Below are 23,490 nucleotides of genomic sequence, written 5' to 3'. Positions count from 1 at the left end.
ACACCGAAAGTTCCGGGTTCGAACCCCAGCCCAGAGATGAGTGGTAATCTGTATTTAACCTCTTGTCAATTACTCTAATCACCATCCATCCTCCGTCGTTGCCTTGTAACGATACCTGGTGGATCCCACTTTAAACTGTAGGTCCAGTCCCGACTATCCTATCTGCACATAAAGTGGACTTGAACAATAACAACTCAAAATAGGCTAATCGGAATATTGTAATCAAGAGGTCTGTGCCTAACACCTTCCCAAAATTTTTACAAGACTCCCCTAATATTTTTTACTAACATTTAATTTCTTGTAATTTTAGCGCTAATGGTTTGGCCGAACTTGAAATTACAGGACAAATTTGTTGGCTGTTCTTCGCTGCCCGTCATGGGCTGGGGTTGCGCGCTCTCTCTCTGCAAACAACAGTCGCGAGCTCGAGAGTCGACTCTTTCCTTCGTTCAAAGAGTCGTGGCACACTTTAGCGACTCTTTGAACGAAGGAAAGAGTCGACTCGCGAGCATGCTCCTTCCCCTCTCATCGTACACGGCACGTTTCTGCCCGCTTCACTCAACTAGGGGTAGGGAAAAGGAACAGAGAGGACCCACCCCCTCCCTCTCCTCTCCAGTCCCCATTTTCTGCCCGCAGAATCGACTTGCTTTCTTTCAAAAATTCCGGCCGCCAGGCGAGTATACACTTGCGCATGCGCCTTCCTCGCAAAATTCGTGGAAAGGAGAGGGAATAATGGAATAATAGTTGCTTGGCGGGCGGAGGAGTCGTGGCACACATACGACTCTTTGAACGTGTCGTTCAATTCTGGTGAACGAGTCGTTCACCGCTCACAAGAGAGAGTCGTTACTTTTGAACGACTCGTTCACGAACGACCCATCACTAGAGAGGAGTTTAGCCGCGAGGTCCCAGCAGGAAACTTTTCCAGGAACGGGAAATTTTGTAGCCAAGGAAGGGAAAAGGGCGAAACATCTAAAATGTGGAAGAAACTGTGGAATTAGACGTAATTGGTAACGTTACGATGTAACACCTGAAATGTATTTTCTTGCCATTTGAACTCAGGTGATCGTGATTGACAACATTCAAGTTAAAATATTATTTAACATCGACTAAAATAAAGCAGATTTTGTCTAATATGAAGAAAATAAATTCACTATATACTCAGTGATATATCCACCTCTAAATAACACTAATATATTTTTTTCGCAACAGACCCCCTTGAAATTTATTCACAAACATCTAATTTGGAAGCCGAGTGGCGGATTGTTTAGCACATCGTGCTATGACACCCGGGGTTCTGCGTTCGAATCCACGGATATTTGTGAGTGTCCGTTCATCAATTTCATCAGTCATCACTCGTCCCCATCTTCGCAAATTAGCGAAAAGTGGCACAAAAAGTGAAGTAAAATAAAGCAAATCAATCAATCAGTCTAATTTGGTGCTAAATTTGCCTCTACATCACTTACACCCTCCTAGATTAGAACTTCTGGATAAATCCTGAAAGTAGGGACCATTTATTTTCTATTTTATTGTTATATTTCTTGGTTGTGGAAGACAAGAAATTTTAAGGTCGAAAGGGATTGCTTTTTTGTTATACCGGTGGGAAATTTTTCTCTGCTAGGCAGAATTTTGCAGAATCACATTATCCATAAGCCGCTTTTTAAACCAGGCTGTTGGAACGAATTCCACTTAGATTTATTCAGATTCCAAATACTCGTTCCAAGACTCACTGACTCGCCTATTCCCTTGTGCAGTAATTTAGACGTCATGAATAATACACTATTTTATTGCTTATTTCAGACTCACGTTTTCTTCTGCCTTTAGCTTTTTGTGAAGAATAAACACCTGAAATGTCATATTTCGTTTAAATTCGAACTCGGTTGATCGTAATCGAGTTAAAAGTTTAATTAATTAGTAATAAGGTCTGAAGATAAAGCAAATTTTGTAAATTTAATGTGTAATGTGAAGATAATAAATTAAGTACACGCTCATTCAATTTTTCGCGACACGCCCTAATAAAGTTTATTTACAAACGCCTAATTTCGTGCAAAATTTACCTTTACACTTCTCCGCTTAAGATTCTACTCGGACTATCATCCTCCTAGACCGAAAGTGCTGGATAATTCTACAATTAGTGCCATTTGTTTCTATTTTTATCTCCTTTTTTTTTTTTAAAAAAAAAGGGAATTTTAAAGTCCAGAAGGGAATTTTTCTAACAGCTGACTAGATTTTCCTGCAAAGGAAGTGTGGAGAGGGCAGCTTCCACTTGGGTGTTCGGCAGAACTCTTCTCGTCAGCTTGACAATGACCCGCCAAGAAGAAAACAAGACTTCCATCTCCCCGACAACCCCCCACCAACCCATAAATTCTGCAAATGAACCTGACCCTCCCTTTCCCTCTGTGCCCCGTCACCCTTCATTCTGCGATCTTCTCGTCGGCTGCCGGCTTGTACATGCACAGTTATTTGAGGTTTTAAGGTTCCCGGTCTGGGCATGTAGAGAAAGTTCGGAACTTTTCAACAGCGAGCATCAGCAAGTTGTACTTCTCGACTTCAATAATATGTAATCCATGCAGGTTGTCGAAATGCATAAGCATACCGAAGAACTTATTTGAATTGTTTAGCCTCTTATAGCTTACATATTTCGTAAATCCTCACTTGTACTTCGTATTTTTGTTATTTGGTGTCGCGGCCTACCCGTCGCCTTGTAATCAAGGGGTCCCGGGTTCGAATCCCGGTGGAGGCACTTAGTGGTTCGGATCCCACTTTAAACTGTAGGTCCAGTCCCAATTGGCCTTACTGTGCAGTGGCGTGCCCAAGGGGGGTTGGTGGGGGTTATAACCCCCCCTTTGGACCAGCATTCCTAAAAAAGAACATCAAATGTAGGAAAAGATGGCAAAATAAGGGCAGACTACCAATAAAAGTGTTCATAACCCCTCCCTTTCCAAAATCCTGAGCACGCCACTGTTACTGTGCATAAAGTGGACTTAAAACACCAAATCAATCCAATCAATTTCTTATTTGGTGTAAATAAATCCAATCAATTTCTTATTTGGTGTCGCATTTCTACCACGTTTGGCTAATCGCGATGAGGATGAATGAATGATGAAATTGGTGAAGGGACGAAAGAACACCCATGCCCAGGCCGGGAATTTAACCCAAAAATTTCGGTAGCGAGATCTAAACTTGACTAATTTATGCGCTCTGCTCGTAAATATTCGTAAAATATAAGAACCCAGCGTTACAAAGAATACTTGTAAACTTACTTTTGTATGAAAAATACACACACACACACACACCCACACACACACATTGTGTGTGTGTGTGTGCGTGCGTGTGTTTGTGTGTTTGTTAAGATTTTTCTCTCTCCCCACCAGTCTTCAATGATTTCGTACCCTCTTTACATTACGTTTTTTTTCTATCATGTTTGTCTATCGCAGCAATGAGGATAATGACTAGTTGTGAAGAAAGAACACCCATGCCCAGCCCGGGACTCGAACCAGCGAAATTGAGTGGCGAGATTGAACTGTCGTCCACATAAAATGCTGGCCGCCAAGCTGGTGGATTATTTATGCTTAGATGAAACTGATGACGGGACACCGACAAGGGAATGCCCAACCTTGGTTTCGAACCCAGAAACTACAAGTTCGTGATCTAGAAGTTCAGAATGAAAAATGCTTAGCTGTAAGGAAAAGTTTGGCGGCCGCCGTGGCGGAATGGAAGCACATCGTGCTACAATGGCAAGGGCCCCGGGTTCCAATCCCGGGCTGGGCATGGATGTGCAGAGTGTCCATTCATCAATTTCATATATCATTCATCACCATCTTCGCAATTAGACAAGAGTGGTACAAAAGCGAAGTAAAATAAAGCAAATCAATCAATAACGAAAAGTTTACAATACCAGTACACAGGCCCGTAGACAGAATTTTATTTCGGAGTGGCTCATCCGTTATCAGCAGCCGCTATCTAAAGGCAAAAAGGTGGTAGAGATAGAAGCCCTGAAGATTAATTTCTCAATATATTAAAAGTTATTATGCAAGATGTTTAATCCTGTTAAGGAAATAAAATAATTAATTACCACTATACACTCTTTAAATTAGATATTCGTAGGATTTCGAAGGGGGAGGGGGGTTCAACCTCCCGAATCCCCGTACTGGCTACGTGCCTGCAGTACGGTACCATGCTTTCAAATTTCCAAAAGGACTGCACCTCTGAAAAATCTGTTCTCCAGATGTTTTTCCACAATCGTAGACCCTATGTCCAACACTGAACATTCGGACAATCGTACGTGAAACTTTCGTCGTGCTGGTTTCGTTGGCTTCGGTTTGTGAGCGCGGAACAGTGAGTGCAACGTAGCGATAATAATTCGTGAATTAATACATCGAGCGACCGACGAATAATTCGCGGAGTGTGGAAATTTTGTTACTAAAGGATTGAGCCTAGGGTAGTGTGTTTTGTTTAATGTATTTTATTTCAAAAGGCGATACTTATTAATTGTTGTGTACTTATTAATTCTCGTTTGTGTAGTGTTTATTTGTGCTGTGAAAATATCTGGATGATGGAGAAGAGCAAGGAAGGAAGAAAACGCAGCGTAATTTGGCAGTATTTTACAGAAATATCGCCGAATAAGGCTAAATGTGGTTTTTGTTCGTGTGTTCTATCGTTCAATTGTGGTTCCACAACAAATTTAACCCGTCACGCTGCTAGAAAACATCCAGGAATGGACGTAACAAGACCTAGGACAGCAAAGACATCCGTGAAAGAAAATACTTCTACACCTATTGTACCACAGCCTGGAACTTCAGCTTCCGCCTCCTGTTCTCAACCCGTCAGTGTATCACAATTGCCCGCCTCTACATTTTCTCAATCTTCAATTTCCCAGTTCCTACCAAGACCTTTGCCACCCAACGCAATGAAGAAAATAGACGAACAGTTAATCAGGATGGTAGTAAAAGAATATCATCCATTTAGTTTGGTAGAGGATGCCGAATTTAGAAATTTTGTGTCCATGCTAAATTCAAATTACAGTCTCCCTTCCAGAAAGACCATTTCGAACAGTTTAATACCATTGATATACAACCAAACAGTGGAAAAGGTGAAAGACGTTCTCAAGAATGCCACAGCAGTTGCTCTAACGACAGATGGTTGGACGTCAATCAACAATGAAAGTTTCATTGCTTTGACAGTACACTTTGTCGACGACCACTGTCAATTGAAATCATTTCTCTTGGACTGCTTCCAGTATGGTTTAAACCATACTGCAGAAAACCTGTCAAGTGAAATGAAAAGAGTAATCAGCGAGTGGGGTTTGGAAGAGAAAGTGGCCGCAATTGTCACTGACAATGCCGCAAATATTGTTGCTGCTGTGCGCATAGGTGGGTGGCGCCACGTCCCATGTTTTGCTCACAGTATCAATTTGGTTGTGCAGAAGGGACTAGAAAAAATAAAAACCACACAAACGAAAGTAAAATCCATTGTTGAGTTTTTTAAGAGAAGCCCAAAAGCAATGAGTAAATTGAAATCTCTCCAGCAGCAGATGGGATATCCCGACCTTAAACTGAAACAAGATGTACCAACAAGGTGGAATTCAACTTATTACATGTTTCAAAGAATGTTGCAATTGCGAGAACCAGTTACGTCAGCTCTAGCGGTATGCAACCCTGATCTTCAGCAACTATCAACATCCGAATGGACGACAATAGAGAAAGCGTGCACCATTCTAAAAGCTTTTGAAGAGGTGACTAAAGAAATAAGCAGCGAAAAAGACGTAACTATAACTAAAACAATATTATTGGGCAAGGCTTTAATTCGTCATGTCTCAAATGCATCCCAAGAACCTAATTTACCACCTGAACTCCAAATGATGAACGAGAAATGTATGCAGGAATTGCAAGATAGGTTCTCAAAATTAGAGGATACGCCTTTGTTGGCCGAAGCAACGCTTCTTGATCCCCGATTTAAGAGGCAGGGATTTCATGATGAACGGGCATTCAGGGCTGCATACCAATCGGTATCGCACAAAGCCAGGAACATTAAAATCAGAAATGATGAAGAGGTGCACCACGAAACATCATTGCCTCAGCCCGCAGTAGTTACGTCCATGTTGTGGCAAGATTTTGACAGGAAGGTGACAAACTTGCTGCAACCAAAAAATCCCACTGCTGCTGGAATAGTAGAAACAGATAAATATTTACAGGAGGGGCTAATTAACAGAACGGATGACCCCCTGCTCTGGTGGAAAGAAAGACAAGCACTGTACCCCAGGCTTTTTGAAGTAGTGAAACGAAGATTATGCATTCCAGCAACTTCAGTGCCCTGTGAACGCGTGTTCTCAAAAGGTGGCCAACTGCTTAACGAAAGACGGAACAGATTAAGTAGTGACAAAGTTTCAAAAGTGCTGTTCTTAAATTACAATTTGTAGACTGTTCCGACTGACTTTATGTTGTATATAAACACCTAGGTTACTTTGTACATATTATTTTCTATTTAACATTCTGCGTGCCTTCCCTAGGCTTAACCTTATTAATGTAAACACTCTCTATGTATATAAGTGAAAGTTTGGATTTATCTGGATCGGATACTTTAGAAGCTGATGCCAACAGTATCATTCTGTTATTAGGAACGGATGAGGGTAAGTAATTACTCTTATTTAGCTATATATATTTGTGTATTGATACTTTTACGAAAATGCCCATGCACTTTACTTCGAATTTCTTGATACACGTAGTAGCCTAATGTTTATACTGTACAATTGAATATTTTTCCTACATTTATGACATACACATTTCCTTGTACTACAGAGATTGAGATTCTGTAGTTTTGAATAGTCAATCTCTCTCTCTCTCCATGTTATATGATTATCTAAGGAGGCGTTTATAAGAATATAGTTCAAACGTCGCCAGGGGCCCGTGTTCGGATCCCGGTCGGGGCATGGGCATTCTTTGCGAGTTTTCCCTCATCAGTTTCACCATATCACTCATTCTCATCGTTGCGATTAGCAAAAAGTGGCAAAAATCCCACCGTGAATAACATTCTAATAGAAAATATATGTCGAACAGTTGTAATTTGTCCCATCTACTTATTCCTATTCCCTTTTCAATTAAATCTTCATTTTATGTTTCGTTGTGTACATATCTGGGATCCGAATTCTAGTAATAATATTAGGAGAAAGATTGTCCTAATTAGAAAGGACCAAAATTAGTACTTTTTTTGTCATTAAATAATATAATTGATAATAGTATATGAGTTACGTGAATACAGGTTGTAAGCCTGTTTACAAATGTGTGATCAGCTTTATTTTGTTGCAACTGGTTATTTTTAATTAAAAATTGGTAACTGCACTTCAATGTCATTTTGTGGATTCAAATCCACAATGCAGCCAAATCTCGCCTCTTTGAACGATGCATTCAATTTTGACGTTGAGAAAAAGGTCGGAAGGACGAGGGGAAAGAGACGTGAGGGCGGGAGAGGGGTTTGTGAAAGTGATAGACATCTCTGTTTACGATTGCGCAGGCGCAGTAGATCGGAATCAATCCATTGGAATCGGAACGATTCGTTCACTTGCTGTGTAAGGCTTTTCTTATGGTCGGAACGAATTCGTTCCGATTCCAAATACTCGTTCCAGAGGACCCATTCCTAGACCTTGAAATGTGTACCCGGCCAATTAAGCTTGGGCATGGCTTGGGGCACCGGTTTCTCAATAACGGGAAGAGGCCGGGGGGGGGGGGGGTCGTAAAGCCGCGAGGTTCCTAGCAGGAAACATTCCAAAGAGTGGAAAAAAAACAGTCCCTTTTCAATGTTGAGGCAGATAGCGGGAAGTAGGGGAACCGAGAAGTGGAAGTGGTTTGTGGGCGTTGTTGAAAATAGCGCATGCGCAGTAGGTCTCCGGAATCGATTCCAGCCGACTTCCGGAATCGGAACGATTCGTTCACTTGCTGGTTTCGTTCCTTTGGAACGATTCGTTCCGGAACGACACATCACTAAGCCAAGCGTCAGGTTAACCTTGCAGCAGGTTTTATGTATCAATCCGCGCGAGAACTGAGCTCAGAATCTTCCGTGCCAGTCTTTCCTCAACCGCCGAGCTGCTTACATCGGAGACACTGAGAAAATCTACAGTATTGCCAACCGCACAACACATCAAAACCCGCATGCATGTCAAGTGGATTGTATTTTTGCTTCTCTTTGTCTCCTGAAACATAACATTTTAAAAGTACTTTCTGCGCATATATTATTTAATAAATGTGTCATTAATATAAGAGCGAAACAACTTCTAAACATGAGAGCATGTGTGTATATTTCGAGCACGCAAAAATAAAAATAAACAAAGATAAAAGTAAACAACGATAGGCCCCTCTTGAATTTAATGACAAATTATTGTTTTTGGTTTAGAAAGAAATAGATTTATGAAAAACTTGGTTGCTTCGTTCGCAATACATCCGTTACTGTAAGACACACGCACTTCAAGTTGTACCACCAAAAAAGCATGATTTGTTATTGGTGATATATACAATCAGGTGCATTGTCTGTCGCTATTACTCTGGTTTCAATTTATGAATCACTTCACTAAACCAGGATTCAAATCTTGGTCTGTCTATTTGTTGCTGATAATCACCCTTCCCTTTCTTTGCGCTGAAAAGTAAATATGCGCCTTCAACAAAGCTTTCATTGCCGCCAGTGGGTGAAACAATAAGCCTCCCCCTTCCCCTCATCGTCGGTTTCTTCAGCCCTGGCGGTGGTTTTGCATGGTGGTATCCTTCCATGGTTTATTCCCCCTTCCCCCACTCACCGAGTTGAAGGACGTCTCGTCCAAATAATAAACATGTTTCTTCTCACTGCGATATATTTTAATACCGCGGAGATTCTTTTGTCGTCAAACAACAAACAATCGTTTCCTCTTGCTAAACTCAAACCGCAAATCATTCAACACCCGTGATACAATTCGTGTGCACATTGACGGCAAATCACCTCACGCCCTGTTTTACTTTGATCTTGTTGCCGCAAGGAGGATTATGCATTTAAAACAACTTGCTTGACTTTGAAGAACATTTCCTTTCGGATGAAGCCCAAAATAACATTCGGGTAAAACCGCGCGCTGAACAGGAGATTCAGCCATTCTCGCCGCTCTACAATAAACATAGGGTTAAAATAGTGGGATGTGCAACACTGGTATCAGCGATTTCACGCGCTCTGCAACGCATTCAGTCTCGCTCGACTCGCTCTAAAGTTTCAATGTCTCTTCAACGCAATACAGATTCGAGTTGGCGAATCTGCGGTTCTAAGTTCGTCTGCACAGTGATTGCAACCAATTAAGTCCATACCTGCTAATCAATGTATTATTTTGTCTGTATATTACAAATTAAATAACTGTTTTCTTGCAAGTATGCAGTTGTGTCGGAATAGAACCCGTCTCAGTGGAACTATATTCTTGCGCGCACGTTTGGATCTACATATGCTAAAACCTGCTGCAAGGTTGACCTGACGCTTAGCTTAGTAAGCATTTGTATTGCCGTTTTTAGCATAAAATACTTTCGCTTTTGCTCTCTGTTATAATTTCATGACATTTCAGTATTAAAAAGTACAAATCGAAAGTTTATCTCTTGCAGCAGTCAATATGAGGGACTGGATTTTAGCTGCCTGGCTATTATTCGTGACAAGTGTGATTATTTATTCTCCCATTATTGCAGCAAGTGAAAAGAGAGATAGGCTGGAAACAGTAAAGCAAAATGAAGACAACGTGGACCGAGACCCGGCAGAGGAACTCTGTATCTTTTAGAACTTATTAGCATAAATTGATTAGCATGTAATACTTGTCCCTCTAGTATGGTACAAAAACAACAAAAAAAACACTGTTTTAACTTCAAACTGCTTTGTAAATAGGGAGGAAGTAGCATATAATTTAAATTTATTCATAGTCCCATGCAGGCACGTATCCAGAGGGGGGGCTTAGGCCGAAAGTTTTAGGTTTACACTAGATAAAATGAGGTTTTTGGTTTCTTGTGATGTGAAATAAAATAATGTGACAATAATTTAAGGAGATAAATAATTATTGAGGCAAGACGGAGAATGTTCCGTAACCCTGTTATTGATAATAGTATGTATCCAAGATGGGGCTCGACCCTCTCCACAGAAAAAAATTCAGATTACGTTAGATCAAATTAGGTTTTTGACTTCTTGAATAATATGAAGGAGTAGTATCGATCTGCGCCAGTGGCTGTTTGTGCCCTCGGGCGTTTAATATTCGCAATTCATTTGCACGTACTTATAACTAATTTGCACGTACTTAGAACTAATTCGCACGTACTTAGAATTCATTTGCATGTACTTAGAATACTTTACATTTATGTATTTGCATGTTTATAACTTTTTATGAATATATATTTATTTATTTTATGAAAAATATGTATATAAAAGGTAATTAGAGGTACTAAACGCTATGCATATGGTTTTATATTCATTACTGCAAAGTATGTAATGTATAAATCGATAATAATTAATGTTTATAATATTGAAAATAAGTTTTTATGGTTTATGAACCGCTATGAACGGTGGTAATGGTACGATTGGGGACGGTCCCGGTACTCGAACCCGCGATATGTAATATTATTAATTAGTACTATGTAATAATTTCATCATGTTATGAAACACGATGGTCTCACACGCTAGACAGAATACTGTCTCAGAATCTGAACTCCGCGCAGGTAGAGGAGAAAGGAATTTGGGGGGAAGTGCGTTCAAGGTCAAATGACGTCACAACGTCAGGACAAAGGAAGAACCTGATTCACCAATCAGAGAACGCGTCGGTAGATTTTCAGAACCGGTTTTTCCAAGGTTAACCAGTACGCAATAACAGGGGAAAGCTATGCAATACTGTAGGGCAGGGGAGGGATTCAACCAGACAACAAAGAATGTCTGAGAATGCGCAGCAAGGGTCAAATCTCTGAAGCTATGCGTCGCTTGTAGAACCGGTTTCCGCCGCCAATTAATATTCCGCTCAGGTTTGCCTTCAAGGCACAGGACGCTTTAGCGCAGGTTTTTTTTATCTGTACTATGAAGAAGGGAGAGCTATTAGGGACGGGGCCTACAGTTTTCATCATTTGCTTTTATCACGGGGTAACGAACCTAGGACCCTTTGATTATTGATTTAGGTAGTAAATGTATGTTACTGTGTGCTATTTAATTTAATTTTGAGTTTATTTTTTACCAAACTTTGACTTTATGTCAAACATTTTCACAGCTTATCCTTATTTTTACAAAAATAACACTATTTGTACTATTCAGGCAACATTTTTTATTAAATTTTGGACTCGCAAAGATATTTTTACAACTTTTTAACTTATTATTTTACAATTTTATGTTAATTGTTTACCAAAATAACACTATTTGTACTATTCAGGCAACACTTTTATTAAATTTTGGACTCAAAGACATTTTTTCAACTTTTATTTGTTTATTTTACAACTTTAAGTTAATTTTTACCAAAATAACACTATTTGTACTATTCAAGCAACATTTTTTATTAAATTTTGGACTCACAAAGACATTTTTTCAACTTTTAACTTATTATTTTACAACTTTATGTTAATTTTTACCAAAATAACACTATTTGTACTATTCAGGCAACATTTTTTATTAAATTTTGTATTTACAAAGAGATTTTTCAACTTTTAATTTATTATTTACAAGTTTATGCCTATTTTTTTACTCAAATAACACAATTCTATCTGTTCAGGAAAGATTTTTAGTTACATTTTCGACACACAAAGTGTGTGATCTCAATTTCTATCTGTTTATTTCACAAGTTTAGCCTAATATTTACTCAAATAACACGATTTGAACGTGTTTTTTTTATTACATTTTGGACACATCCACACACACACACACACACACACATCCACACACACACACAGAAAGAGAGAGAGAGAGAGAGAGAGAGAGAGAGATTTTTTCCAACTTTACAGGATTATTCTCTAGTTTACTCAAATAACACAATTTAGATGTGGTTTGAATTAAATTTTGTACACATGAAGTGTGTTTTGTCAAGTTTTACCCTTTTATTTTACAAGTTTAGGCTTATTTTACCAAAGTAAGACCTCTTAGTCTATTCAAGAAAGAGTTTTCAATTATATTTTGGATGCAAAAGTATGTTTTGGCAAGTTCTACCCTTTTATTTTACAAGTTTAGGCTTATTATTACTCAAATAACAACGAAAGTTTGTTTATTTTAGAGTTTGCTGAGTATTTTGTTACTTTTATACTAGGTAAAGTTTTCTAAATATATCAATCAGGTAGGGCTCCATCCATATACTTTTGTTTTTGCTGTTTGGAGATGATGCGATCAGCATCACTCTCCATCTGCTTTTTATTTTATGTACCCAATATTATTTTGAGGCTTAGTGAATTCTAGAGCCTATTTATGCAGGAGAGAGGGCTTGAAATTTTTGATCTCAGATAACCCACAACTATTTGTCAGAGTATTTTAAAGGATATTTTATATTTATTATGTGCCACTAGAATATCAAAGCTTGCTTAATTTTTATGTCTGTAACGCTGTTATTGTCTTTATAGCTAAGGCTTACTGGATAAAGTACACGAAATGTTTATCATTTCGACTATTTACCTTTATACGAGGCCAAATTTTTAGTGTAACGAAAATTATTGTGTGTCTATAAAGAGTGAAATGCCTTTACCGAAGGGTCCACAACTGGACGCTTACCAACATTGTTTCTTTTTTTTAAATATAACCATTTATCAATATATTGACAATTCACAGGACAAGACGAAGTTCACAGACGACTGACTATATGAACCATAGGTCGACTTGCTAAACTTTTTTCTATGCTAGAAGAATAACTTAGCCTTATAGCCTTTTTCAAAGTATTTTTGAAGTATTTCTGGTTTTTTGGGTGCATCAACACTTGGGTTATTTCCATTTGGTTTATTATACGAGGCTACAATCACTATCTGAACACTGAAATCCTCTGATTGAAACTAAAAGCTTAGGCTGTAACTAGGGACTTAGTATGTATAGCGACAATTTATAGGACAACATGAACCTTACAAAGGATTATAGGTGACGTAGAACCATACGCCAGAGCTTTGTTAATCTGCAAGAAGCACTTACAGCTAATATTACGAGGAAATGAGCTTGATTTTTACTGTTTCACGAGAATGCTATCTTTTATACACCCAATATTTGCTTTTTCAAGTAACTACTTGTACCAGAAGCACTTACAGGCCAACTCTAACTAGACTTCGACTTATTCTATATCAGGTGCTAAATTTATAAAGAACTATGATTGTGTATATTTCTGAGGAAATACGCAAAGTAGATTACCCGATTAAAGTATCTGAAAAACAGATTTTTCTATGTAAGTATATTTTTATTGACTGGATTATTTAACAGATCAAACAGGAAGACTGCAAAATTCATTAAATGTAGTTCTATAGTATAGGTGGTTTCAGAGATATGAAAAGAACAAATATAAGATTTCGCTTTTTTTGCTTCTGAGGCTAATCGCGACGCTAAGGGTAAATGGCGAGGAAATGTAACGGAGGAGAAACAGTCCCAAAAGTTATGGGCTGCATGTAAGTTAATACCACAGAGATATTACAGTAGGTGTAGGTTCTACCACCAGAACATTTCTATCATAATAATACTGGTTATGCTGTACTGTTAGCTAAAGATGCTGATATTTGAGAAACTTAAAAGCTTATTTGCAAAATTTTAGATAAATAATAATCTGTTAGACTGTAAACATATTTTATATCCATTCTGCAAAAGATCCGATGACAAAATTTAAAAATTGTTATCGCCCAGACAGAGACTCGAACCCTGGACAGATAGGTTAAAAGCCTAACGCTATACCAACTAAGCTATCTGGTCACAAGGTATTCTTTTCTTGAAAAGTTAGTTATGTTAAGAAATATATTGAAACACTTGAGAACACTCTTGGTCTGGTTCGACAGAGAAGGAGACAACATTTCCAAATTTTTACAGACTGGGTGTATTTTTCCACTATAGAGGCCTTCACTATATGTAATTCGAAACGCTAAAGTTCAGCTAGCTTCCAAAATTGAGGTAAATATTGTGTTTGGCGAGATTAACAAGTTACAATTATATCCAGTTACGGACAAATAAAGCTAAAACTCTCAGATTTACTGTACTAGCCAAGTTTTAGTAACATTTTCTTCACTTTAGTACAAATACCAAAGAAATAGGTATATTTTATTTATAATTTGACAAAATGTACTAGTATTTAATTCACAAAGTTGGGTAAAAACAGTATTTTTTAAAAAATATTGTTACTGCCTTCAAATTTTATGTTATTTAGCCACTAACAACTGGTTTACACTGTTTGGCATCCTTTAAATAGGAAAAGAAGGAATTATTTGTTTAGTATTTTTACTACTTTATATTTATTTAAGAAAACAATTCTACAGTTTAACTTAATTTTTAACAAATTGTTACTAATTTATGTATCAAAGTTATGTTATTTAGAGTGTATGAAGGCGTATAAAGTTAATATTTGTACTTATCAGTTCAACTAACAATTATATTTTACACACAAAAGATAATGTTTACAGTTAAATTACTTGAATCAGAGAATAATATTTTACAGTAATTGAGTCATTCAGCACTAGTCAGTACTTTTATGCATCAGAAAGTTTTCTTAATTTTCTATTACGCATGCTATATTGGGCTATTCTTAAAATGTATTTCTAGGGCAAACTGGTTTAATTTTCTGCTTATAATGCAAAGTTGACAGTTTTCGCACAATGCATTGTACATTTGTTATATTCTCTACTTACAATCCAAATATTATGCTTATTTAATGTATAACTAACTAACTCTCTAGCCTTCTTAAACCCGAATGTTCATGCCTGCAGCAACACATGCCTTTCATCTGTCCCTGTCCTGAGCAACATCTATATACTCCTTTCCTTCCCTACCAATTTCCTTTTGGTACATCTCTACATTATCCCTCCATCTTTGTTTTGGTCTTCCTATTGATTTTTTACCATCAGGTTTCCCAACAAGAATCCTGTATACTCTTCTTTCCTCTCCCATTCGTACCATATGATCTACACACCTAAGTCTTCTTGATTTAATCATTCTAATAATATCTGGACATGAATACAAATTATGTACTTCTAAATTACGCAACCTTCTCCACTCATCTGTATCCTCATCTGTTTTAGGCCCAAATATTTTCCTAAGGATTTTATTTTCAAATACTCTCAATTTATGTTTCTTTTTCAATGTAAGGGATCAAGTTTATTTACTGTATTTAACTTTTATTTTTTTGTAATTAACAAAAATTAAAAGCTTATACTGTAGTTATTAGATCTTTTTTCTATCACCTTATTTTGAAATTAATATTATTAGGTATAGTCTTTGATTTATAACTATATTGCTTTTTTATCAATTTATCTAAGAGTACACGCAGACAAACACATGTGTACACACTTTTCTGTAAATAGATATACCTTTTTTCAATGTTTTAGTATGAAGATTGCACTTTAGCTATTTAAGCAAGGGTAGGAAAGGTAGGATTTCTGAGAATTTGTTGTAGGATTTTGTTGTCCAAGTATAGATGAGAACTGAGCTGGGAGACTGTTTTGAACCTTTTCATGATAGTTTGCATGTGAACTGTATCCAAAATGGGCACTATTGACTGTGCATGCTTCTAGGTTTTGCTGTTATTTTACATCAACTCTGTGAGACTGTAGTCAGTTTTCCCTTTTCAAGTAGTTTTTATTGATTGTATTTGTATATGTTTTGGGGACTTAGCAGTTTTATGTTATGAGGCAGTTTGTTGTAGAATATTTTTACATGATTGTTTTTAGATATTGAGTGTCTGCTGTTTTACTTGTAATTATTTTCCTTCTTGTGTTGTGTATTTGACTATATTTTGTCCAAGTTCGTAGTATTTAGAATAATTGTTGTTAACTTGTAGATGTAGGGAGTAATAATCCTTTGCAAGATGCCCTATACTTTAGTCTGAACATTATTTTTAGTGTTCACTTTTGAAGCCTTAGTATCCTGGTAGTATTATTAATGTAGAGGTAAATTAGGCTGAAATGTAGGCATTTTTCTGATAAATTATACTCACTTAGTTGTTTCAGCAGGTAGAAGTTGCATGATGGTTTACTGCTGATGATGTTAATTTGCTCTTCTTATGTACTACGTATGATGTAGCTTACTTGAGTAATTGGAATTTTCTACTGAAAAAATGATTGCTTGTCTATTTTATTCCTATGTTGTTGAGTTTGTCCATAAGCAAGCCATGTTTTTATTCTATCCTATGCCTTGGAAGAATCTAGATATATATTGTGTTTGCAGTTTTATGTTTCTCTAAGGTTTCAGCTATGTAGTTTTTTAAACTGTGCTATGGGTGTGACTACTGATTTTTCTTTCTGGATGCCATGTTGGTTTCTGTGTATTCCTCTTGCTGCTTGAATTTGACTTAGGTTGTTTGCTTTTTTTTCTTAGATCTTTATTTGTTTATTTGATAAGTATCAAAAGTAACGACTCTCTCTTGTGAGCGGTGAACGACTCGTTCACCAGAATTGAACGACACGTTCAAAGAGTCGCTAAAGTGTGCCACGACTCTTTGAACGAAGGAAAGAGTCGACTCGCGAGCATGCTCCTTCCCCTCTCATCGTACACGGCACGTTTCTGCCCGCTTCACTCAACTAGGGGTAGGGAAAAGGAACAGAGAGGACCCACCCCCTCCCTCTCCTCTCCAGTCCCCATTTTCTGCCCGCAGAATCGACTTGCTTTCTTTCAAAAATTCCGGCCGCCAGGCGAGTATACACTTGCGCATGCGCCTTCCTCGCAAAATTCGTGGAAAGGAGAGGGAATAATGGAATAATAGTTGCTTGGCGGGCGGAGGAGTCGTGGCACACATACGACTCTTTGAACGTGTCGTTCAATTCTGGTGAACGAGTCGTTCACCGCTCACAAGAGAGAGTCGTTACTTTTGAACGACTCGTTCACGAACGACCCATCACTAGAGAGGAGTTTAGCCGCGAGGTCCCAGCAGGAAACTTTTCCAGGAACGGGAAATTTTGTAGCCAAGGAAGGGAAAAGGGCGAAACATCTAAAATGTGGAAGAAACTGTGGAATTAGACGTAATTGGTAACGTTACGATGTAACACCTGAAATGTATTTTCTTGCCATTTGAACTCAGGTGATCGTGATTGACAACATTCAAGTTAAAATATTATTTAACATCGACTAAAATAAAGCAGATTTTGTCTAATATGAAGAAAATAAATTCACTATATACTCAGTGATATATCCACCTCTAAATAACACTAATATATTTTTTTCGCAACAGACCCCCTTGAAATTTATTCACAAACATCTAATTTGGAAGCCGAGTGGCGGATTGTTTAGCACATCGTGCTATGACACCCGGGGTTCTGCGTTCGAATCCACGGATATTTGTGAGTGTCCGTTCATCAATTTCATCAGTCATCACTCGTCCCCATCTTCGCAAATTAGCGAAAAGTGGCACAAAAAGTGAAGTAAAATAAAGCAAATCAATCAATCAGTCTAATTTGGTGCTAAATTTGCCTCTACATCACTTACACCCTCCTAGATTAGAACTTCTGGATAAATCCTGAAAGTAGGGACCATTTATTTTCTATTTTATTGTTATATTTCTTGGTTGTGGAAGACAAGAAATTTTAAGGTCGAAAGGGATTGCTTTTTTGTTATACCGGTGGGAAATTTTTCTCTGCTAGGCAGAATTTTGCAGAATCACATTATCCATAAGCCGCTTTTTAAACCAGGCTGTTGGAACGAATTCCACTTAGATTTATTCAGATTCCAAATACTCGTTCCAAGACTCACTGACTCGCCTATTCCCTTGTGCAGTAATTTAGACGTCATGAATAATACACTATTTTATTGCTTATTTCAGACTCACGTTTTCTTCTGCCTTTAGCTTTTTGTGAAGAATAAACACCTGAAATGTCATATTTCGTTTAAATTCGAACTCGGTTGATCGTAATCGAGTTAAAAGTTTAATTAATTAGTAATAAGGTCTGAAGATAAAGCAAATTTTGTAAATTTAATGTGTAATGTGAAGATAATAAATTAAGTACACGCTCATTCAATTTTTCGCGACACGCCCTAATAAAGTTTATTTACAAACGCCTAATTTCGTGCAAAATTTACCTTTACACTTCTCCGCTTAAGATTCTACTCGGACTATCATCCTCCTAGACCGAAAGTGCTGGATAATTCTACAATTAGTGCCATTTGTTTCTATTTTTATCTCCTTTTTTTTTTTTAAAAAAAAAGGGAATTTTAAAGTCCAGAAGGGAATTTTTCTAACAGCTGACTAGATTTTCCTGCAAAGGAAGTGTGGAGAGGGCAGCTTCCACTTGGGTGTTCGGCAGAACTCTTCTCGTCAGCTTGACAATGACCCGCCAAGAAGAAAACAAGACTTCCATCTCCCCGACAACCCCCCACCAACCCATAAATTCTGCAAATGAACCTGACCCTCCCTTTCCCTCTGTGCCCCGTCACCCTTCATTCTGCGATCTTCTCGTCGGCTGCCGGCTTGTACATGCACAGTTATTTGAGGTTTTAAGGTTCCCGGTCTGGGCATGGAGAGAAAGTTCGGAACTTTTCAACAGCGAGCATCAGCAAGTTGTACTTCTCGACTTCAATAATATGTAATCCATGCAGGTTGTCGAAATGCATAAGCATACCGAAGAACTTATTTGAATTGTTTAGCCTCTTATAGCTTACATATTTCGTAAATCCTCACTTGTACTTCGTATTTTTGTTATTTGGTGTCGCGGCCTACCCGTCGCCTTGTAATCAAGGGGTCCCGGGTTCGAATCCCGGTGGAGGCACTTAGTGGTTCGGATCCCACTTTAAACTGTAGGTCCAGTCCCAATTGGCCTTACTGTGCAGTGGCGTGCCCAAGGGGGGTTGGTGGGGGTTATAACCCCCCCTTTGGACCAGCATTCCTAAAAAAGAACATCAAATGTAGGAAAAGATGGCAAAATAAGGGCAGACTACCAATAAAAGTGTTCATAACCCCTCCCTTTCCAAAATCCTGAGCACGCCACTGTTACTGTGCATAAAGTGGACTTAAAACACCAAATCAATCCAATCAATTTCTTATTTGGTGTAAATAAATCCAATCAATTTCTTATTTGGTGTCGCATTTCTACCACGTTTGGCTAATCGCGATGAGGATGAATGAATGATGAAATTGGTGAAGGGACGAAAGAACACCCATGCCCAGGCCGGGAATTTAACCCAAAAATTTCGGTAGCGAGATCTAAACTTGACTAATTTATGCGCTCTGCTCGTAAATATTCGTAAAATATAAGAACCCAGCGTTACAAAGAATACTTGTAAACTTACTTTTGTATGAAAAATACACACACACACACACACCCACACACACACATTGTGTGTGTGTGTGTGCGTGCGTGTGTTTGTGTGTTTGTTAAGATTTTTCTCTCTCCCCACCAGTCTTCAATGATTTCGTACCCTCTTTACATTACGTTTTTTTTCTATCATGTTTGTCTATCGCAGCAATGAGGATAATGACTAGTTGTGAAGAAAGAACACCCATGCCCAGCCCGGGACTCGAACCAGCGAAATTGAGTGGCGAGATTGAACTGTCGTCCACATAAAATGCTGGCCGCCAAGCTGGTGGATTATTTATGCTTAGATGAAACTGATGACGGGACACCGACAAGGGAATGCCCAACCTTGGTTTCGAACCCAGAAACTACAAGTTCGTGATCTAGAAGTTCAGAATGAAAAATGCTTAGCTGTAAGGAAAAGTTTGGCGGCCGCCGTGGCGGAATGGAAGCACATCGTGCTACAATGGCAAGGGCCCCGGGTTCCAATCCCGGGCTGGGCATGGATGTGCAGAGTGTCCATTCATCAATTTCATATATCATTCATCACCATCTTCGCAATTAGACAAGAGTGGTACAAAAGCGAAGTAAAATAAAGCAAATCAATCAATAACGAAAAGTTTACAATACCAGTACACAGGCCCGTAGACAGAATTTTATTTCGGAGTGGCTCATCCGTTATCAGCAGCCGCTATCTAAAGGCAAAAAGGTGGTAGAGATAGAAGCCCTGAAGATTAATTTCTCAATATATTAAAAGTTATTATGCAAGATGTTTAATCCTGTTAAGGAAATAAAATAATTAATTACCACTATACACTCTTTAAATTAGATATTCGTAGGATTTCGAAGGGGGAGGGGGGTTCAACCTCCCGAATCCCCGTACTGGCTACGTGCCTGCAGTACGGTACCATGCTTTCAAATTTCCAAAAGGACTGCACCTCTGAAAAATCTGTTCTCCAGATGTTTTTCCACAATCGTAGACCCTATGTCCAACACTGAACATTCGGACAATCGTACGTGAAACTTTCGTCGTGCTGGTTTCGTTGGCTTCGGTTTGTGAGCGCGGAACAGTGAGTGCAACGTAGCGATAATAATTCGTGAATTAATACATCGAGCGACCGACGAATAATTCGCGGAGTGTGGAAATTTTGTTACTAAAGGATTGAGCCTAGGGTAGTGTGTTTTGTTTAATGTATTTTATTTCAAAAGGCGATACTTATTAATTGTTGTGTACTTATTAATTCTCGTTTGTGTAGTGTTTATTTGTGCTGTGAAAATATCTGGATGATGGAGAAGAGCAAGGAAGGAAGAAAACGCAGCGTAATTTGGCAGTATTTTACAGAAATATCGCCGAATAAGGCTAAATGTGGTTTTTGTTCGTGTGTTCTATCGTTCAATTGTGGTTCCACAACAAATTTAACCCGTCACGCTGCTAGAAAACATCCAGGAATGGACGTAACAAGACCTAGGACAGCAAAGACATCCGTGAAAGAAAATACTTCTACACCTATTGTACCACAGCCTGGAACTTCAGCTTCCGCCTCCTGTTCTCAACCCGTCAGTGTATCACAATTGCCCGCCTCTACATTTTCTCAATCTTCAATTTCCCAGTTCCTACCAAGACCTTTGCCACCCAACGCAATGAAGAAAATAGACGAACAGTTAATCAGGATGGTAGTAAAAGAATATCATCCATTTAGTTTGGTAGAGGATGCCGAATTTAGAAATTTTGTGTCCATGCTAAATTCAAATTACAGTCTCCCTTCCAGAAAGACCATTTCGAACAGTTTAATACCATTGATATACAACCAAACAGTGGAAAAGGTGAAAGACGTTCTCAAGAATGCCACAGCAGTTGCTCTAACGACAGATGGTTGGACGTCAATCAACAATGAAAGTTTCATTGCTTTGACAGTACACTTTGTCGACGACCACTGTCAATTGAAATCATTTCTCTTGGACTGCTTCCAGTATGGTTTAAACCATACTGCAGAAAACCTGTCAAGTGAAATGAAAAGAGTAATCAGCGAGTGGGGTTTGGAAGAGAAAGTGGCCGCAATTGTCACTGACAATGCCGCAAATATTGTTGCTGCTGTGCGCATAGGTGGGTGGCGCCACGTCCCATGTTTTGCTCACAGTATCAATTTGGTTGTGCAGAAGGGACTAGAAAAAATAAAAACCACACAAACGAAAGTAAAATCCATTGTTGAGTTTTTTAAGAGAAGCCCAAAAGCAATGAGTAAATTGAAATCTCTCCAGCAGCAGATGGGATATCCCGACCTTAAACTGAAACAAGATGTACCAACAAGGTGGAATTCAACTTATTACATGTTTCAAAGAATGTTGCAATTGCGAGAACCAGTTACGTCAGCTCTAGCGGTATGCAACCCTGATCTTCAGCAACTATCAACATCCGAATGGACGACAATAGAGAAAGCGTGCACCATTCTAAAAGCTTTTGAAGAGGTGACTAAAGAAATAAGCAGCGAAAAAGACGTAACTATAACTAAAACAATATTATTGGGCAAGGCTTTAATTCGTCATGTCTCAAATGCATCCCAAGAACCTAATTTACCACCTGAACTCCAAATGATGAACGAGAAATGTATGCAGGAATTGCAAGATAGGTTCTCAAAATTAGAGGATACGCCTTTGTTGGCCGAAGCAACGCTTCTTGATCCCCGATTTAAGAGGCAGGGATTTCATGATGAACGGGCATTCAGGGCTGCATACCAATCGGTATCGCACAAAGCCAGGAACATTAAAATCAGAAATGATGAAGAGGTGCACCACGAAACATCATTGCCTCAGCCCGCAGTAGTTACGTCCATGTTGTGGCAAGATTTTGACAGGAAGGTGACAAACTTGCTGCAACCAAAAAATCCCACTGCTGCTGGAATAGTAGAAACAGATAAATATTTACAGGAGGGGCTAATTAACAGAACGGATGACCCCCTGCTCTGGTGGAAAGAAAGACAAGCACTGTACCCCAGGCTTTTTGAAGTAGTGAAACGAAGATTATGCATTCCAGCAACTTCAGTGCCCTGTGAACGCGTGTTCTCAAAAGGTGGCCAACTGCTTAACGAAAGACGGAACAGATTAAGTAGTGACAAAGTTTCAAAAGTGCTGTTCTTAAATTACAATTTGTAGACTGTTCCGACTGACTTTATGTTGTATATAAACACCTAGGTTACTTTGTACATATTATTTTCTATTTAACATTCTGCGTGCCTTCCCTAGGCTTAACCTTATTAATGTAAACACTCTCTATGTATATAAGTGAAAGTTTGGATTTATCTGGATCGGATACTTTAGAAGCTGATGCCAACAGTATCATTCTGTTATTAGGAACGGATGAGGGTAAGTAATTACTCTTATTTAGCTATATATATTTGTGTATTGATACTTTTACGAAAATGCCCATGCACTTTACTTCGAATTTCTTGATACACGTAGTAGCCTAATGTTTATACTGTACAATTGAATATTTTTCCTACATTTATGACATACACATTTCCTTGTACTACAGAGATTGAGATTCTGTAGTTTTGAATAGTCAATCTCTCTCTCTCTCCATGTTATATGATTATCTAAGGAGGCGTTTATAAGAATATAGTTCAAACGTCGCCAGGGGCCCGTGTTCGGATCCCGGTCGGGGCATGGGCATTCTTTGCGAGTTTTCCCTCATCAGTTTCACCATATCACTCATTCTCATCGTTGCGATTAGCAAAAAGTGGCAAAAATCCCACCGTGAATAACATTCTAATAGAAAATATATGTCGAACAGTTGTAATTTGTCCCATCTACTTATTCCTATTCCCTTTTCAATTAAATCTTCATTTTATGTTTCGTTGTGTACATATCTGGGATCCGAATTCTAGTAATAATATTAGGAGAAAGATTGTCCTAATTAGAAAGGACCAAAATTAGTACTTTTTTTGTCATTAAATAATATAATTGATAATAGTATATGAGTTACGTGAATACAGGTTGTAAGCCTGTTTACAAATGTGTGATCAGCTTTATTTTGTTGCAACTGGTTATTTTTAATTAAAAATTGGTAACTGCACTTCAATGTCATTTTGTGGATTCAAATCCACAA

The 23,490-nt window shown here is 38.3% G+C and overlaps 2 protein-coding genes across 2 annotated transcripts; both read left to right on the top strand.

The window, feature by feature from the left end:
• The first annotated feature begins 4,549 nt into the window (after positions 1-4,549).
• LOC145982456 (E3 SUMO-protein ligase ZBED1-like) lies at positions 4,550-6,412 on the top strand. The gene has a single exon (XM_083115931.1). It carries the CDS (start codon positions 4,550-4,552, stop codon positions 6,410-6,412), a length of 1,863 nt encoding a protein of 620 aa, XP_082972057.1.
• A 14,263-nt stretch (positions 6,413-20,675) lies between these two features.
• On the top strand, positions 20,676-22,538 carry LOC145982462 (E3 SUMO-protein ligase ZBED1-like). Its single transcript, XM_083115935.1, has one exon. The coding sequence runs from the start codon at positions 20,676-20,678 to the stop codon at positions 22,536-22,538; it is 1,863 nt and encodes a 620-aa protein (XP_082972061.1).
• The last annotated feature ends 952 nt before the right edge of the window (positions 22,539-23,490 follow it).

The sequence above is a fragment of the Lepisma saccharinum genome, unplaced genomic scaffold (assembly GCF_977018435.1).
Source record: "Lepisma saccharinum unplaced genomic scaffold, izLepSacc3.1 HAP1_SCAFFOLD_182, whole genome shotgun sequence".
Classification (NCBI taxonomy): Eukaryota; Metazoa; Arthropoda; class Insecta; order Zygentoma; family Lepismatidae; genus Lepisma; species Lepisma saccharinum.
The sequence above is the reverse complement of the archived record's forward strand: the minus strand, read 5'-3'. Positions and strand labels throughout refer to the sequence as shown.

Coding starts and splice junctions, on each gene's coding strand:
- LOC145982456 (XM_083115931.1), top strand. CDS start 4,550: ATGGAGAAGAGCAAGGAAGGAAGAAAACGCAGCGTAATTTGGCAGTAT.
- LOC145982462 (XM_083115935.1), top strand. CDS start 20,676: ATGGAGAAGAGCAAGGAAGGAAGAAAACGCAGCGTAATTTGGCAGTAT.